The 20314-nt window shown below is 38.5% G+C and overlaps 1 protein-coding gene across 1 annotated transcript in view; it reads left to right on the forward strand.

The window, feature by feature from the left end:
* Positions 1-20314, forward strand: part of acsl3b (acyl-CoA synthetase long chain family member 3b) — a 48183-nt gene that overhangs the window by 7064 nt on the left and 20805 nt on the right. Inside the window, exons 2-7 of the mRNA XM_079820539.1 lie at positions 9321-9564; positions 9650-9800; positions 10336-10536; positions 13920-14097; positions 19818-19927; positions 20017-20155. Coding sequence (XP_079676665.1) covers positions 9651-9800; positions 10336-10536; positions 13920-14097; positions 19818-19927; positions 20017-20155 — 778 coding nt within the window. The 5' untranslated portion in view covers positions 9321-9564; position 9650. The remainder of the gene's footprint in view (positions 1-9320; positions 9565-9649; positions 9801-10335; positions 10537-13919; positions 14098-19817; positions 19928-20016; positions 20156-20314) is intronic.

The raw sequence follows: 20314 nt of genomic DNA on the forward strand, positions 1-20314 counted from the left end.
AATCCACGTTGCTTGAGGTCCAGTGTAAAGTTTCCACAGTCAGTGATGGTTTGGGGTGCCATGTCATCTGCTGGTGTTGGTCCACTGTGTTTTCGGAGGTCCAAGATCAACACAGCCGTATACCAGGAAGTTTTAGAGCACTTCATTGCTGCGTCCCAATTCGCATACTATCCGTACTAAATAGTATTCGAAAAAAGAATTAGTATGTCCCAAATCTTAGTATGTTGAAAAAAGTATTCCAAAGATTCCCGGATGGTTTACTATTTCCGGTCAGAATCCGAAGTGCAGATCGATGCGCACTCTAACGGCTGATATTGCCCACAACCCATTGCGAGATGGACGAGGATTCGATTAGAACTACAAACGCGGATAAAAAGTGTTTAAAAAACTACAAACATGACGGTTACGCGAGTCTGACGGTTAAGTGGAGAGGATTAGATAAAGTGGTTTGAGTGAGCAATTATCAGTATTTAACCGGACGAAAAGATATTTATTCAATATTATCCACATTATATTTCACCTGCAGCAGCATTGAGAACTTTTGTAATGATACGTTTGGCCATTAACTTTGCAAACACATGAGAGGAGTCTAAAGACCCACGAAAGGCAGATCAACGAGCGACTACATTTCTCTCTGATACGGTAGGAAATTAAATTTAAAGTGGGGGATTTGAACTGTGACGATGATTGACAGTTTAAACGGTGACGGGACGCACGTAACAGAGTCCGTTAAAGATGACGAAGTAGTATGTCCCAAAGCTTGCATACTCTTCTGCTACACACTCAAAAGTATGTACTTTTTCTTCACAAAAAGAGTACATACTTTTAGGACGTAGTATAAGTAGGCGAATTGGGACGCAGCCCATGCTTCCTGCTGCTGACCAACTTTATGGAGATGCAGATTTCATTTTCGTACAGGACTTGTCACCTGCACACAGTGCCAAAGCAACCAGTGCCTGGTTTAAGGACCATGATATCCCTGTTCTTAATTGACCAGCAAACTCGCCTGACCTTAACCCTATTGTGGTATTGTGAAGAGGAAGATGCGATATGCCAGACCCAACAATGCAGAAGAGCTGAAGGCCACTATTAGAGCAACCTGGGCTCTCATAACACCTGAGCAGTGCCACAGACTGATCGACTCCATGCCACGCCGCATTGCTGCAGTAATTCAGGCAAAAGGAGCCCCAACTAAGTATTGAGTGCTGTACATGCTCATTCTTTTCATGTTCATACTTTTCAGTTGGCCAAGATTTCTAAAAATCCTTTCTTTGTATTGGTCTTAAGTAATATTCAAATTTTCTGAGATACTGAATTTGGGATTTTCCTTAGTTGTCAGTTATAATCATCAAAATTAAAAGAAATAAACATTTGAACTATATCAGTATGTGTGTAATGAAATCATATAATATACAAGTTTCACTTTTTGAATGGAATTAGTGAAATAAATCAACCTTTTGATGATATTCTAGTTATATGACCAGCACCTGTATATTGTCTGTGGAAGGCGTAGGACCATAAAATGTTTGTCCAATACGATGTCCTACCTGCCTGTCAATTTATGCGTATTTCCATATCTTGGCGCACCTGCTCGTGCAGACATTACACGTCATCAGTGTTTCATGCTATGTAGACAGACATCAGTCACAGAGCACCGCAACTGAAAGCAGCCACCTTTTACAGTTCCTCCTGAACCAAAACAACCAGCTTATGCTGCGTTCACACCATAACTACTGTCATTTAGAAGCGATGGAAATTCATGATGTTACACTCTGAGTGGTTTGTGACTCGAATATATGTGTTTCAATGGCAACACTATCAACGCTGAAATCAATCACCTGCAGCAGTCAGGTGAGACAGGTCAGTGCTCTTTAAGATGTTTATGTTCATTATTATTGTAATGTTATGGGCTGTGAGACATGAGGTAGTTTAACGCTGTCTTGGAGATGCACTGAAGGGAGGTTGGGATCTCATGCTTTCAAAGCTAGCTCGCTATTGCTAGGCGCGCTGAAAATTGCCTTCCCTACCTTTAAAGTAACAGGTATCTCTTTTAACTCTGAGTTGTGGCAGTGCTAGTGAGTTTGGATCCGTTGCTAAGGGGAGATGATATTTGATACCTGAGTTTTGCTGAAGATCTTCACTACACTGACCACTTCTCAGGTGACCATCTAGTAATTAACTACTGTGCCTCAGGTGCACTAGTCTATCACAGTTAGATGCGCTTGACTGGACTTGGTTATGAAATTGTGATTGAAAGCGTGTATAAATGGAAGTACAAGGGACAGAGGATGATTGCACATTTGTTAATCATATTTCAATGGTAGCTGTGGTTTGGCATCACCTGGTTATGCCCCATCTAGCTTTTTTGAATTGTAAATTTGGTGTTAACCATAGAAAAAAAATACATTTAAGAAGGGGTGGTTGGTTGTTAAATGCTTACTGATAAAGAAAGAGGATGTTTATCTTTCCTTGGCTTTAGTGTCCACTGTACAAAAGATTTTTGGTGGGACCATCTTTTAAAAAGAGGCCATATTCTTCATGTTCTCCCACTGAATTGGCCATTTTGCATTCTTCACCAAACGTGTCTGGCACAGCAGGTCACAACCTGACGAAATTAAATTCCTCCCAGTCCCATTATAGTAAGCAATTATAATAATAAATAATTAGACAGCTAGAGGCCTTAAATTAATAGACGCCTATTTTAATGTTCAGGACAGCTTCTTCAGCAGCGTCATTCCTTTTCCCCATCCACCTGGAAAGGATTTTTATCAAGAAATATTGTTTTTGTGATGAGAATTGATATTCTGGCCTACCAATTGAAATCATGATTTCATGAGGTTACTGTTAAAACTACTGTTCCAAAGTTTGCGGTCAGTAAGAAATTAAAGAAATCAATACTTTTATACAACAAGGACACATTTAAATTTATCAAAAGTGACAGTAAAGACATTTATAATGTGACAAAATAAATGTTACATATAATATATTTCTTGAGCAACAAATCAGCATATTAAGAATGATTTCTGAAGGATCATGTGACACTGAAGACTGGAGTAATGATGCTGAAAATTCAGCTTCGCATCACAGGAATAAATTACATTTTAAAACATTTATTTTAATTTGTAATATTATGCAATATTACTGTTCTTTTACTATTTTCAAATTAACCAAAAAATGCATCTTTCAAAAACATACTCTTAGTATTAGTTTGAAACAGTTTTTTCTGTTCTTTGGGTACGTAAATGACCTCTGTAATGACAGGCTTACCTCATTCTTCGTTTGCCAAATTGTGAAGAGGCTTTAAAATATTGGTCAAACTTGTCCTATTGTTAATGTACTCATGGTTATGATATTACTGCTTTCTGGACGACCTAGTTTTTGCAGCTTAGTTTCTATAAATGGTCTGTGTGGACTAGAGAGGGAGTTGTGAACATTACAGGTCTCCCTAGTCTGTGACATTCCTCTGGAAGGAAAGGTTTTCACATCCATGTGCTACCGGTCTCCAGGCGAACAAGTCTGGGATTTAATGAGAGGCATGGAATGTGCTGTCTGTTATTGCTGCACCTTCTTGCAACGACTTTACCACATGATGTTTATCACAGCAACATTCTGCTTACAACCTACTATCACAAGTAGTTTGAGAAGTCTGTTTTTCCCCTCACATGATAGAGTAGGTGTCTCCAACCCTGCTCTTGGAGGGATACCTTCCTGTATACTTCCGTTCCAACATAGTCTTGTGTAGCCAGACATTCAGACTGATGGTCTGGACTCTATCGCAGCTTTCATTGGTCAAGGACCGCCCAAGAGGACATTTGACTGACATGTGACGCAACCAATCACAGTTTGATTTGTTCCGCGTCATGTTTAGGGGAGTGAAAGTGTAAAGTCGATGTTCCTGCTATAACAGACCGGCGTGCATCTATATAAGTTATTAATTCAAAAACATTGTGTAAGTTTACTGCAACAATGGAGCCCCAAACTTCTCATACTTTTGCAAATCGTTTAGTTGATCCTGGTAAGCGCTCATTGTAAACACAACGGCGTTCTTCTTCCCTGGGGGGGGGGGGGGGGGTTTGGCGTCACAGCATTTGTAAGCGGACCGTTAAAGAACGCAACACACTCGTCTCGCAGACATCCTGTAGAATTCAACCAATCAGATGGCGACTTTGAAAGTCCTGAAGTATTTTGAGAAAAGTATGCCATATGCACCAGACGTTCAGCCAACAGTCCGAGGATGAGACTAGTTCCAACCCTGCTCCAACACACCTGGCTGTAATTTTCAAGTAACCCTGAACACCTTGATTAGGAGTGTGTGGTGTGTTTGATTTTATATGCTTGGATATACTTGGTATACTTGGATTCCACTCCATCTTGTGCACAGTTGAGCGTGCAAGCCATTTAAAGTATACACATTTTGCTGTGAGTGCGGAAATCACGTTCGACATCTGCACACTCTCTAGTGGACTCTCAAGCCACTCGCACATGCATTGTTGTAGTACTGTCCACGCGGTCGCATAAATAGGGCTGGGCGGACGGCGTGTGTGGACGTCTGCGGACCCTCCAAATGACGAAAATTGTCACATGGGCAGCATGCGGACCTTCACAGCCGGCTGAAGTATACTTTGGACTTAAAGGGTTAGTTCACCCAAAAATGAAAATTCTGTCATTAATTACTCACCCTCATGTCGTTCGACACCCGTAAGACCTCCGTTCATCTTCGGAACACAAATGAAGATATTTTTGTTGAAAGCTGATGGCTGAGAAAGGCTTCAGATAGGCCTCCATTGGCATTCAGTACATTTACACTCACAAGACCCATAAAAGGCACTTAAAAAAAAAATTCTAAATAACGCCTTTATCCTACTTGTTCTTGTCTTCCGTGTGTGCCTCCACGACGCATGCGCGAGAATATTACGCAGATCCGGCGTTCGGACACATGACCCAGAAGCGATTTGTTTACAAGCAGAGGAAGACGCGCCGTATCTAAGCTTTTGAATTCTACATTGATCGTGATTTAGGTCTCGGCGTAGTGCTCAAATGGGACTAAAGTGTGCATTCCATGGATTCCCGAACGCCAGCGCTACTTCATATTCTCGCGCATGCGTCGTGGAGGCACACACGGAAGACAAGAAGAGGTTGAATAAAGTCATTATTTAGATTTTTTTTTTTTTGCGCACAAAAACTATTGTCGTCGCTTCGTAAAATTATTGTAGAGTCACTGTGGTGAGATGGACTTTGTAACGACGTTTTAAGTGCCTTTTATGGGTCTTGGGAGTGTAAATGTACTGAATGCCAATGGAGGCCTATCTGAAGCCTTTCTCAGCCATCAGCTTCAGTGGTTCTTCAGCGGTTCTTCAGCGGTTCTTCAGCGGTTCTTTGACTAAGGTGCTATATAGCACCAAAAGTGGTTCCTCTTTGATTACGACGAAGAACCACTTTTACTGCCATATAGAACCTTTTTTTTTTTTAGAGTGTAAGTTCAAGTCTTAAAAAAAATCGCCTGGAAATCATTTACTCACCCTCGTTGTTCCAAACCTGTATGACCTTCCTTCTGTGGAACACAAAATAAAGTATTTTAAGAAATGTCTCTGCTTTTTTCGTTCACACAACGAAATCATGACGGGATTAGTTTAACATGGGGAGGTGGGGGTAAAGTAATTTTACCTCAGGACATCTGTAATGTTAATGGCCAATTCGCACGGGATAAGACATCTCAGTAAAACTGGCAGAAGTGGGAGGGGTAACTCGCTTTACGCAACACAGTAACCTCCTTGTCGTATGACGTTGCTTCCTGTTATCATGTGAGCGAACAAGAAAAACGCGAAACTGGAGCAGGGAGGAAATGCTGTGTTTAATCTCGGAATATTAAAAAAATCTTAAATAAGATTTTTATATTATATGAATATTAAAACATATATTCTAATGTAAGTGTTGTGCTTCTAATAATTGCTTTCAATCTTCTTTTTGGTTTAAATGGTATGCGGAAAATACTGGAGGTTTGCCACAGTTGTCCCACCACCTACAACGCAACCGAGTGCTGTTTGAAGCGGCTCCATGCTTGCAAAACGCGCCAAAAGCTACTTTTAAACAGTAAATGATGGAATTTTACTGTACATTTTTACAGTGGGTCTATTCGAACGGGATTAGTATTACCCGAGGTCATTTTTCCGGACCTTTTTACAGAAGTTAAAAGTCTCCATAATCTTTACTGACATTGTCCGTAATGATTACCTAGATGGCACATTCGGACGGGACTAAAATCACAGAGAACCTCTGGTAATAATTACTTTACCCCCACCTCCCCATGTTAAACTAATCCCGTCCGAATAGGGCTAATGAAAGTCAATGGGCTCCAATGTTGTTTGGTTCCCAATGAACATATCTACTTTTGTGCACATTTTTCCAAAATAAAGTTATAGGTGAACCTTGACTATGTTCTGTAAAATGTGCATTTAATCATTTCAGTATTCCACTTCATATATTGGCATTTTATAGGCCACCTGACTCTCTAGATATGCATACAGTGACATCGGCTGACCACCTCCACAGCTCTCTGGGGAGTCCATGATTGAAGATCCAATGGAGAGAACGCATTTCTGCTGTATAGCTGATATTTGAGACTGAGATTATATTCTGGACTGTCTTTTTGACCTTCCTCTAAAGTATCAAAACCAACGAAAAAGTCTGCAGGTTGTTTTTCCCAGAAGGAAGATGGGAAAGAGGCTGTTTCCTTATTTGTTTTGCAATTGTGCAAGAGTGTTGTGTTTATCTCTGGCTGTAAAACATGCATCTACCCAGGGGGTTTTAGGGGTTTTTTTGGACCTCAAAATCATTAACCTATTTCAAACCTCATTTTTAAGTTTAGCACTGCTCATATCATATGGGCTGCTGGATTATCAGGTCAATCTTTATTTGAGATGTCAGAATTTGGCCAAATATCCCAGTCTGTATGCTTGTCCACCCCCACCCCCACCCCACACATCTTCTCTTCCCCTCAACACGCACATGCATTCATGAACACATCCTCCTCTCGAACAGAACACTTGTTTTAGTGTGAGCTTCATCCTTCTAGAGCGACAAAGCCTGTGTTGTTTGTCCTCTGAGCTCAGAGTATACACTGTCTACCAGCCGTCCCTAGTTAAATCACAATGATCCTGTCAGAGTCTTGGCATAGTGGTTAACACACATGCTTATACGGGTAGAGTAGGCTGTGTCCGAAATCACCCCTATACCCTCATTCACTATTCCCACTTGAGAGAGAGAAATGAAAACAAGTAAATTTGGACACTTGAGTGTGCAAGAAGGTGTGTAGGTGTGTGTGAGTGTGTAATAATCATTTGAAACTTCACAAACTGGCAGCTCCAGTAGTAAAATGAAAAGATTTATCTTGAACCCTGTCATGGAAACTATGTATAAACCGTAATTAAACAAATTAATAATCAATTAAAAAGGAATTTATACCTGTATATTGTATTACGCTGGAATCACATTCTACCAGCGGTTTGTAAGATGGATGGATGATTCAGCTGCGGGCGCCATCTTCTGGTCAGATGTGGAAATTAATTCGGCAAATTACTCTCACAGTGCATTATGGGAATTCTCTAGCTGTTGAGCGTACAACGGTTGTACACTCGTTACTGCAGTGCATTGTGGGATTGAATAAGTGCACTCTATAATGTCCACTATTAGGGCTGCACGGTTAATCTAAATCGAACCGCAATCATGATTTGGCTTATGTGCGATTATGAAAGCGCAAAGGCTAGGATTTTAATGAAATAAATAAATGCCCAACGTGTCAGTGAAGAGCGGCGCTGTGATCAGTTTAAGGCTGCTCTGTCTGAAAGCACCGCGAGTTTGAGTCGCTTATAACGTGCGTTTGAAAAAACAACATGTGTCAAACATCTTCACAAACTAGCAGTGTGAAGTGTTCATAAACCTGTTGTCCAGCAAAATACAACGTTTAATAACATGTTTTAACTCTCTTCATATCGTCTGTCGAGCTTATGTGGCTTCTTATCACAGAATGTCAATCAGCACTGCATAATTTATTATTATGACAATACCCGAGAAGGCTTGAAGAACTCAGTATACCATATCTTGTTGCAAGTATTATCTTAATTTTTAATTAGTCAAAGTTTTTCTATCTTCGTTTACAGAGGATAGAAGCTACAGAGCGAGCTTCACATTAGGGATTTCCTGAAAACGATTACTTCTCTGAGGCGTCTGTGGAGTTTCTGCTCGAGGGCGCCCTCTGGCTTCCAGTATGAATGAAACTTTTGGGTAGAAAATAAGAAAAATAATACTTCTAAATAAATGTATATGACAATCCATATGTTTTTCTTCAATGTACAGGAGTTTTAATCCCCACAGTGGATGCAGAAGAGGCTCATATTTCATATTAAAGACATAGACTTTAAGAAATTGATATCACAGATAAAAAGCAAAAATATTTTTTTTACAATAAATCCTTAGACCTTTCTAATGATTTTTAGTCATAGGCATATTAACAGGTAACCCATATAGGTAACAGATAACATATATATATATTTGTAAAATAAGTTTTCTGTGAAATTTAAATATTATTATTATTATATTGTTATATTTATTCTTAAATGCTCTATTTAAAATGTTTAATAAAAATGTTATTGTAATAGTAATACTTCTTATTTTTATTAGCAATAATAATAATCATAATTATTATTAGTCATATTCATTTCATTTGTAAAAAAAAAAAATAATAATAATAATAAATCGCATTTTAAATCGCAATCCCAATTTTAACCAGAATAATCGCAATTAGATATTTTCCCCAAATCGTGCAGCCCTATCCACTATGATTTCTGACACCACTAAAAGTGCCATATTTAAGGGTATAGTATTTAGGACACCAGCTAGCATCATTTCCTGATCCCACATTATTTCAACAATGGTGTTTAACAGTGAAAATACTGGTGAAAAACTACGACGCTTACACACCCGGCCACTAAGCGTCCGGCCATCCGTCTCTATGTACATTCATAATGTAAATTGTGCAATCTTATTTTGTCCATTAAAAATGGACAAAATAAACTGAAATATACCCGCCCATAGACCCTACCCTCGAAGAAATCAGGACAGAAATGGTTGAAAGTGGACAAACGAGACGGATAAAACCAGTTGTAAACGGAAATGTGTTTCCGTCTTCCACTTGTGATCCGTTAAAACCAGGTGTAAATAGGGCCATTGATGCGTCTCAAACAATTCTATGATTGAACAATTTGTAAATCGTGATTTTTAAAAAGCATATTTACAAAACACATTTTGCTTGTGTTTCCCTGCAGGGAGAGCTCATCCTTATACCCAGGAGTCTTTGCACCCCGTCAGAGCAGGAAGCTGGAGTGGGAAAAGGAAATGGAACAGGAAATTACCCTCTCAGCCAGCAGGTTTGACAAAAGGCAGTAGAAAGGTCAAGAAGTACCATCTATACTATAAAGCACTTCAAGAAGAACCAGAAGAAGTCAGCAAGACCTTCAGAAAAAGAGGAATACCATCAAGTGCTTGGAGGAAAGTAAAGAACAACGCAAAGTGAGTGGAAGACAAACATTAAAGACAAAGCTTGTGTGGTTTGAGGGCAGTAATCACTAACTTCTCTTTCTTTCTTGTTTCTCAGGATGAAGTTGAAGGAGGACATGTCTCCTCTCCTGCTGCAGGTCTTTCGATCGGTCGTCTGGGTTTATTCTGTCATCACGTTCCTGCCCTGGTACCTGCTCTCCGGAGCCAGCGGGAACCAGGCCCGTGCTAAAAGGATCAAAGCGCGCGCAGTAAGTAGAGCTTCAGAAATCATACCAATATGCTGATTTGCTTCTAAAGAAACCTTTCTTATTTTTATAAATGATCAACTTTTGCAGGAACGGTGATACATTTTTTTCCTCAGGATTCTTTGATGAATAGAAAGTTCAAAAGAACTGCATTTATTTGAAATAGAAATCTTTTCTAACATTCTAAATGTCTTTACTGTCACTTTAATGCATCCTTGCTGAATAAAAATATTAATTTTATTTTAAAAAATCACACTGTCCCCAAAGTTTTAAACGGTTGTGCACCTATTATAAATAGAGATTATCGCAATTTATCTTAGATTAACGGAGGGATTTGAGTCACTTTCATTACTGAACAACATCACTTAATTAAATTGCTAGTTTAATATTTTAGAGAAACTAAAATGGGATGAATTATGACACGAGTGGTTTTGGATTTTTTTTGTCCAGCTTACAATAGTGTTCCCTGTCACATTTGACACCCTGTGCTTGTCCTACATATTCCCCATGATTTCATTCTAATTGCCTGTCCCATCAGGTAAGCGGGAATCCGGCAGGGCCGTACCGGGCCGTGAACAGCCAGCAGAGGTTGGCGTCCCTGTTGCACGAGGGTGTGGATACTTTGGATAAAGTGTTTGAATATGCTGTAGTACACTTTCCTGAAAGAGACTGCCTCGGCACGAGAGAGCTGCTGAGCGAGGAGGATGAGCTACAGCCTAACGGCAAACTCTTTAAGAAGGTAAGACACACACACGCCCAGTTTGACTCGATGGCTTTGGAACTTCAGCCCCGCTTTTCCACCATCGGACAGAACGGTTCTAAGAACCATTTCAGTTGTATTTCCACTTGAGCCTGGTACGGCACGATTACAAACCATTCTGTTTCTGTTTCATTAGTTAAAGGGTTAGTTCACCCAAAAATGAAAATTCTGTCATTAATTACTTACCCTCATGTCGTTCGACACCTGTAAGACCTCCGTTCATCTTCGGAACACAAATTAAGATATTTTAGTTGAAATCTGATGGCTCAGAAAGGCCTCCATTGGCACAATGCACTTTACACTCTCAATACCCATAAAAGGTACTAAAGACGTCGTTACAAAGTCCATCACTACAGTGGTTCTAAAATAACTTTATGAATCAACGAGAATAGTTTTTGTGCGCAAAAAAAACCTAAATAACGACTTACATAGTGATGACCGATTTCAAAACGAAGCGTTATGAATCAGCGAGTCGAATCATGATTCGGATCGTGTGTCAAACCGCCAAACTGCTGAAATCACGTGACTCTGGCGATTCAAACGCTGAATCGACTCACTGATTCATAACGCTTCGAAGCTTCATGATGCATTGTTTTGAAATCGGTCATCACAATATAAGTCGTTATTTAGGGTTTTTTTGTGCACAAAAACTATTCTCGCCGATTCATAAAGTTATTTTAGAACCACTGTAGTGAGATGGACTTTGTAACGACGTCTTTAGTACCTTTTAAGGGTCTTGAGAGTGTAAAGTGCATTGTGCCAATGGAGGCCTTTCTGAGCCCTCGGATTTCAACAAAAATATCTTCATTTCTGTTCCGAAGCTGAACGGAGGTCTGACGGGTGTCGAACGACATGAGGGTAAGAAATGAATGACAGAATTTTCATTTTTGGGTGAACTAACCCTTTAATGTCAATTTCAACATTTACTAATGCGTTATTAAAATCTTGTTAACATTAGTAAATGCACTGTGAACTAACATGAACAAACCATGAACAGCTGTATTTTTATTAACTAACGTTAACAAAGATAAACAAATACAGTAACAAATGTACTGCTCATGGTTAGTTCATGTTAGTTAATACATTAACCAATGTTAACTAATGAAACCTTATTGTTAAGTGTTACCGAAATATCTGATCATCTTCCATAAGTCACAATTTACATCTCATAACATCTGTAAACTCTTGCATTATCAAAGCAATGACTGACAAAGAGCTCCGTTATCAGCTCCACAGTGGAAACAATATCCAAAACCATATTTAGGGCCCTATGATTTCCGCGATGCAGAAAATGGGACGTAATCGAGGAATCCAGTCATAAAAACGGAATTTCACGGAATTTGTCAAATTTTTGATGAATAAATAAAAGCAGATCAGTAGTTAAATGATATAGACAGTGTCTCTGACTATTAAACCGCTAAAAAACCTATATATACAAATCCTGCATGCTCTGCATGAATGAATGGCGCAGACGCATGGTTTCATTTCCCACACTCACAGAAGCATGTGTGTTTTTAACCTCTGCCGCCTCACTATATGAGGACAATAATGCATGAACTCCAGAGCCGCTCTGAGAGTCACTTCATCAGCATTTTACTGTTTCATTTGAGAAAAAAATGCTCATCGTACAGCACGTTTTTGACAAAAAAAGTTTAATTTAATATGATTAAAAGATTCATTAAATGAATGTAATGTAAATTGTAATTTAATGTTTGATGGGGAAAAAACATTTCATTGGGGCCTAAATATGTAATTTTTGTTAAACATTTAACAAATTGTTGTTAAATTGTTTAAGTTTCATTATTTCAATGGACAGAAAAAAACGGAATCCAGAAAAATTAAAACGGAAAAAGCGGAATTAGGAAAAGAATTTAACGGAATTTGGGACAAAATAAAACTTCATAGGGCCCTACATATTCATATCGGCACGGAATGTAACTGTTACAAAGAGAACGGTTTGGCCTGACAGTGGAAAAGCGCATTTTGTTCACACCGTAAATACTCAAAGTCCACATTGGTTACTACGTTAATGATAAAAGAAAGTCTCTTGCCATTGTGCTTTTGCTTACATGTAAAATAGCAAGCTAGAAGTTTTGAAAGAAGATGGAAAACTAAAGATTTTGCATGTGCCCATGTATGTTATGACATCTCATTGTGATGCTGAACTATTGAGGCGCATCAGAGAAAATACATTTTTGTATTTCAAAAACAAAAATAATTAACACCCTAAACGCATTATGTATGGCGTTGAACGTGCTGAGTCTGGAATAAAACAACTTGAGTTTCGATCACACTACTAAAAATCATCTTTTTATGAATTTTTGGATTTCACTTGCTGTCCACACAGCAAAAAGATTATTTTTAAGATTTTTTTTTTTTTAAAGAAAAAGTCTTTGAAAGAAGATTATTATGCTCACCAAGGCTACATTTATTGAATAAAAAATACAGTAACATTGTTAACTAGATAAAAAGGTTTGTAGACAAACTTTAAGTTGGCTGGAAAAAGCTTAGCCAGAAACTTGAAATGGTTTTAAATGGTTTAATAGTATGGATGGATGGACGAATAGATAGATAGTACTCAGCCAGGGTGGTAGGGTGGTTGCTAGGGTGTTGCTATGTGGTTCATACTATATACAGCGCACTTTCTTTAATGGTCGCAAAGTAATCATATCAGTACATGATATCAACAACAATACAAACCATTGAACAAACTAATTCTATCCGTTACAGCCTGTCAAAAAATAAATATGGCACTACCTTGACTAAGGTCTATTATTATCAATGTTGAAAAGTTGTGCTGCTTAACATGTTTGTGGAATCCATGATCCATTTTTTTTTCAGGATTCTGATTATGAAAATTCAAAATTTCTTTGAACTCTTTACAATAAGGTCTCATTTGTTAACACTAGCTGATGTATTAACTAACATGGCCTAACAATAAGCTATATGTTTGTTTCAGTATTGATTAAACTTTGTTTACAGTAGTTCACTGAATAAAAGTAGTTAAATGTTAAGTAAAATATCTTCCTGACCCCGATGATTAGGCTGTCAGTGTGAACATAGCTCTTTCCATGAGAAATGGTTTAAACACTCTTCTAAACATATACTTACTTTCACAATATTCAAGTAGATACAGATTGTGTCCAAGGTTAAGTGAACAGATCCCGAGAGAACTCGCTGTCAACTCTCTTGAGCTCCACAGGAAGACGTTCAGTGGCTGTCTCTCTGTAAACAGAGTTTATCTCTGGCCTGTTGTTGTCCAGAACTGTTTACATGAAATTGAAAAGAAGTCACATGCTGTTGTGAAAGCCACTGAGAATTTCAATACAGTGCATCTCTAACTCATCTCTGTTTCTCTCTAGGTGATTTTGGGCGATTATAACTGGTTGTCGTATGAAGAAACTTTCCATCTGTCTCAGAGGTTTGGTAGCGGGCTGGCCGCTCTGGGTCAGAAGCCTCTTTGTAACATCGCCATTTTCTGTGAGACTCGCGCTGAATGGATCGTAGCAGCACAGGCGTGCTTCATGTACAACTTCCCCTGTGAGCATTCAAATCACGCACGCACACACACACACACACACAGTGTTGTCTCCAATATCTGCTGTATTGTGCTGACCAGGACAAAATATCAGGTCAAAAATAGCCGCACTGCTGTAGTACTAGATGCAAGACACATCACACTGAAAACAGAACTGTTATTCAGTATTCAAGCACACACACGCATGCATTCTGCAGCAAATCTGATTCTCATTCATCAGTTCTGGTTTCATTCTAGTTCACATGCTAAACAATACTTTACATACTAAAAGTATGCAAGATATTAATTAGTGCATCTCAAATTATAGATGCACTATGAAGAGAGAATGCCAAAGATGTCTGGATGGACTTTCAAAATGCCCATATGTGCATGCTTTTTTTAGATTAATATTACCCACAACCCTTGTCATGGACGTTACAGAAGAGAAATTTGTGCGTTTTGAGTTTCATTCAAAACATTGCATAAATATAGAAGCTTAAAGGGGTGGTAAAGCACATTCTTTTGAAGGCTTGACTGTGTTTGTAGGGTGCACTGTAACATGTGTTCATGCTTCGTTTAAAAAAAAAATTGCCTTATTTTTCATATATTTGACCTTTATTCTACACTGCTCTGTCCCTCCTTGTAAAACGGTCTGATGCTTTCCGGGTTGTATGAAGCCAGTCCCTCAAAAATACGCAGTGGGCTCTGATTGGTTAGCTGGCCCAGTGTGTTGTGATTCGCTAAACGCCTAGTGCACGTATGTCGGAAACGTCACGCCCCTTACCGGAGGCTGTGCTTGCTTTGGTCAGTGTTAGAAACAACGGCGTCAATAAAACCATATGAGCCCGAATCAGATCCAGAACATTTGAGTGAAGATGATCGAGCAGAACCTGTTCAGTCCTCAAGAGTAAAGACTGCGGATCTATAATGATCGCTACTGAATGGCACTTTAACTTTTGTATTTTTAGAATGATTACAGCCAAATATCTGTCGCAAGAACTAACCCAAAACAAACACTAAGCACTGGCTTTAACTAGTAAGTTAGCCAAATCACACACAGAACCATGTTTCGCATGCCTGTAGATAAACAATACATAAAAGCTCTAATCAAAGAATCATTTACACTAATGCCAAGTTCGCTGTTGAGATTTTAACGTTAGTGTTTGTAATGTTAGGTGTTCGTCGGATAACGTTAAGTATGAATGAGCATTTAACAGACTGGTTTGCAGAACAGCATTGTCATCTGTTTACTTCCTTGCTACAACGTACAATTAACCTATTACAGGAAAACACATCGATGAAAAATAAATCAGACTTACAGGTTGTGGCCCGTGAACAGCTTCTGTTTGTAAATCCAGCTTTCAGGACAAGCCGTTGTGCATATCCTGTATTGAACTCGCGAAGTTTGTGTTGTCCTCCGTGAAATGTGCAGCGCGCGCGTCATGCATCCACGCACCGGGAGTGTTTTTTTCACGCAGCTGACGTTGTGCAAATCTGGCATTGAAATCGCGAAGACGGTGGATGCAGGGAGCCCTGCGCGCGCCTGATTCCCCGCTGACTCAAACACACGTGCATATAACATGCTGTATGTTAAACGCTCTGCAAGGCACCCCTGTCCCAAGGAAGGCTGAACAGAGCAAGTACCCCAGACCTGCAATCCGGATGAAAATAACAGCGTTTCCTCGGCATCGCGGCAACAACACTCCAGCCTAACTAACTTATACCACAACAGCGCCGCGATACAAAATGGCCTCACCCCCCCTTATTTAATATTCTCGGAGGAGGGGTTTATGTAAATATTGAGCCTGTTGATGTCACCAACCCTGGAGGAATGTGTGTAGTCGCCTACTGGCCGTTTGCTGTAGTTCTTAGAAACTGATTTCTTTAAAAGCAAATATCTCCCTTTGCTTTAAACTTTGAACGTTGTAACTTTGCAGATGTTGTTTATGCTCAAGCAGCAACATTACACGTTAGCTAAAGTTAGAATAGTGAAATCGTGGTTTACCACCCCTTTAATAGAGTGGGGGTGATGGGATGAAACCCGGAAGACTAACGCTGCATTCACATGGGGGATCGGCCTCAACGCTTGATGGAGGGCAAGTCTGAAGCTTGGTGCTGATGCGACCGTCATAGTGACAACAGCCAATTATACTACTTTTCCGGTGTTGCATGAACGCAATTGGCTAGGGTCTGCGCTAAAGCATTTGCATAGGTGATCTGATTGGCTGACGCCTGCATTGGCGCTTAAAGTTAAAAACTTTTCAACTTCTGCAGCGAGCTACACCAGTGACACGACTCAACAGAACCCACAATTGACCTATCTGTAAGCCCCGCCCCCCTTAGTTACTGTTGCTAACTCGGACAAACAAACGGAGTTGCTATATCTTACAATGTACAGCTGTCAGTGTGAAAACCTTATCCCAAGAGGTTTTTGGACACCGATTGTAGCGTATATCCCGTCCGAATGATGGCCAAACTTAACTGATGGTTTATCAAGTTTATTGCATCGTTATTCACTCCAAAAAATCATCGTAAGAGCTGAACAAACAAAGCATAAGAAGTGCGCATTAACGTCTCATTCACAAACTATCTCTCTCCGTTGCATTACCATTAACATACACATTACACAAAAACACTCATACAACTAACAGTAAACAAACATATACACAGACCTTATGCCTTTTCGAGGGTGCAATTAATAACTGGTAAACTTTGTATCTGCAAAACAACTCCGATAAACTGCGTGCGAGCTCTTCCTTTCGTTAATGCAATTCAATTCAAATTCAAATTTACGTTTTGTTACCCGGAGACTATAATACCCATCAAAATAGGAGTCCTCCTTAGTAGGACAGATAATGTAGACCTTAAACATATTTAAAATGAAAATAATTTACATATAACCAGTTTAATATGGAGAGGTACTGAAATGTAGACCTTCATGTTTTTGACCTAACATTACAGTGTTAACGTTACATGACGTGAGAACAGTTAGTTATTTCGGTTTGTATGTTAGCAGGGACTTTAATCGTAACTTAACGAGAGTATGACAAACAGAAAATCCTCTCAGGATCCCTGGAATCAGTGTTATAGTACCTCAGGCACCACGTTTTAGCATTTTTGTAGCATAAACACCATCAAACCGATGAGATCTTCGGATTTTCAAATGTTTCTCTATGGCGCTGACACCTAAAGATGTCCGAGTTCCGGTCCCAGCGCAACTGATACTCAACTGCTATTGGCTCATCTGCGTTCGAGGGGAGGGGCTTACCAATAGGTCAATTCTGACGCATGACGTCACCCATTCAATGTAAATGAGAAGCGTTGACGCCGACGCCCCGCGTAAATTCGCCACTGGCTCCCTCGAGATTTTCCTATGGTGTTTTATAATAGGGTTTTTCAGTTTAAATAAAACCTGTGGTAAACATAACTTCACAATATAAATGGATTTAATAGATATAGAAATGATATAAATGGATAAAAAGGACTTCTGTACAGACATCTCAGCCAGAGTCGGTAATGAACATTCGCTAAATGCCAAATGTAAAAATTGTTGTTGGAGAGTATACTTTATGTAATGCTGTTACTCTCCAGCTTACCAATAACTTAGAGAACACAGATAAGTAATACTATTGTAATTTTACTGTTGTGCTGTAAATAAATTACTTTATTGTTGTTATTATTATTATAAGTATTACTATTTAATACATTATATTGCAATTCACCGTTCGACAGGCGATCTGACCAATCATAATCCGCCATTTTTGTCTAACTTTGCAGTCAAGAACGTTCGTAGATTAACGTTGGTGGACTTGAAAAACGGTGTGTACTGACGTCTTTCTGCGGTTGAAACAACATTCCTTCTGAAGTTCATTCATGTTTATTTGATACTATTAATTAACTAGAAGGAAGAGATGATCGGTTCACGAGCAGCTTTAACTAAGGCGCTACAGCGACCTGTCACCACACATTAAAGATCCACAAAACGGCATTTATTGTTTACATTTATTTAATAAATTACAATTTTAGAGTTGAGACTTTTTCATATTAAAAGTAACATGCTCTGTCCTGTCTGCGTTGTTAGTATCATGTCGGACATAGCAACAGTAACTAAAGGGGGCGGGTCTTTGCGAACGGTCAATTGATTTAATTTAGAAAATGTAAATAAATAAATTAAAAATGTTTAGTAATAACAACAACACTAATTATGATTATTATTAAAATATAAAAATTTATATTTTTTTATATTTTATATAAAATAATATTTTTTTATATATATTAAAAATATATATTTTTTAAATATATTTATAATATATATATATATATAATATATATAAAATATACAATATATATAAAATATTATATATATTGGGGGGGGGGTTGATGATTGGCACAAATATATATATATAATTTTGATCTTGATTCAGTATCAATACATATGTATATAGCTTACTTTACATATAGGGAAAAATAAGTTTGCCTTTTTAGCACTATTTTAAACTTTTATTGGGTTAAATTATATTTGCTTGCATTAATTAATATTCACTTGTGTGTACTTATATAAGTATCATTAAAAATATTAGGATGTAAGTCATTAACGTTTTAAAATTTCACATTTAAAGAAATCTAGTGTTTGAACATGTCTAAATATGTATTAAAATGCAAAACCTAAAAATAAGTAAGCAGTTATGATCTGCAATACTTTTTTGAGCAACTAGATACATGTAATTAATTAAAGAGCCATACAGGCACCTATAGTGGTTAACCATGGCATTACAAATGAAATGTATCATTTTTCCAGCCACAAAATGACTGTAATTTGCCTCTTTGCATTGGAATTCTCTATTTAACCTTAATTACACTAATTGTAATATAAATAAGAAAAATATTAGAAGAAAAATATTTTAATTCATTAAATGGTCATTAATGGACCATAATTATTGCACAAATAGTAGGCCTATTTAGTACCAAAAGATATCCTCAAAATATTCAATAAATATTATTAAACTAAAATATAGAAAATGTATTTAATTGAAAAATAGTCAAGGTGTATGGTCACATTTGACCATCAATGAGTAGGTATAAGTGTGACCAATTAATAAGGAATACCTGAGGGCTAAATACAAGAAAAACATTAACATTAATGTTAACAATGTTGCATCTCCATCAATCTCCATAATAAAATGATACTGTAAATGGTTGATTCTATCCATTCAAATGCATTGACAGCGCGGGTTTGTGTGGAACTATTGAGAGCTCCGTGAACCATGTGACCGCGTGCGCCGCCGGGAGATGAGAGCATGCCGCCACTCTGTTTTTCAACGCCTCAGGCGTTAACTGCCACATTAGTGCCAAAACGCTTTTTTTGTTTGAATTTCGTATTAAAACTTACATTTTTTTTAAAGCTTAGATTTTGTTTCATATCAAAAGAAGGTTTGGCCATTTGAGAATGAGAGACGCACGTGAGTGACAGAGAGAGAGCAGGGAAAGGAAATGCTGCTGAACGAATACGCGTGTTTTAATTTTAAATGGCGTAAAAAAATAAAAGAATAACAACGCGCAATATGTGGCGGCCGGTGTAGATTCTGTGGCGCACCGCCACGAATTAGTCTATGTGTGGGAAACACTGGGTTTGGAACGACATGAAGGAGAGGAATTACTGACAGAATTTTCATTTTGGGGTGAACTAACCCATTAAAATCACAGTAACTCATTATCTAAATGATTTTCTTTGTCTCCGTCTCAGTGGTGACTCTGTACTCTACATTAGGAGGACCAGCTATAGCTCATGGTCTAAATGAGACTGAGGTCACACACATCATCACAAGCAAAGACCTGCTGCAGAGCCGCCTCAAGGTGAGAACGAGACAGACGACACGCCAGTGGGCTCATGAATTATCAAAGCTGCTGTCACTTAATGCTCTGAATGATTCTCTCTCTCTCAGGCCATTCTGTTGGATGTCCCCAGACTGCAGCACATTATATTGGTTGATATAAAGACCACCAGTTGGCCTGATCTCCCCAGAGGTATCATGGTCCACAACATGGGTGCAGTGCAAGATCTGGGTGCCAAAACTGAAAATGGTAAGTGCCTAAACACTCAAGTAGCATACTACGTTGTTTGAAATGTTTATACTGGTGGTCGAAGGCCAGTATTATCGGCTGATATTTGGCACTGGACACGAATGAGCGAGCAAGTATTAATCCCTGGTTTTTAAACCATGCTGAACTATATCCAGTTTA

The sequence above is a fragment of the Gobio gobio genome (assembly GCF_949357685.1).
Source record: "Gobio gobio genome assembly, chromosome: 6".
NCBI lineage: Eukaryota > Metazoa > Chordata > Actinopteri > Cypriniformes > Gobionidae > Gobio > Gobio gobio.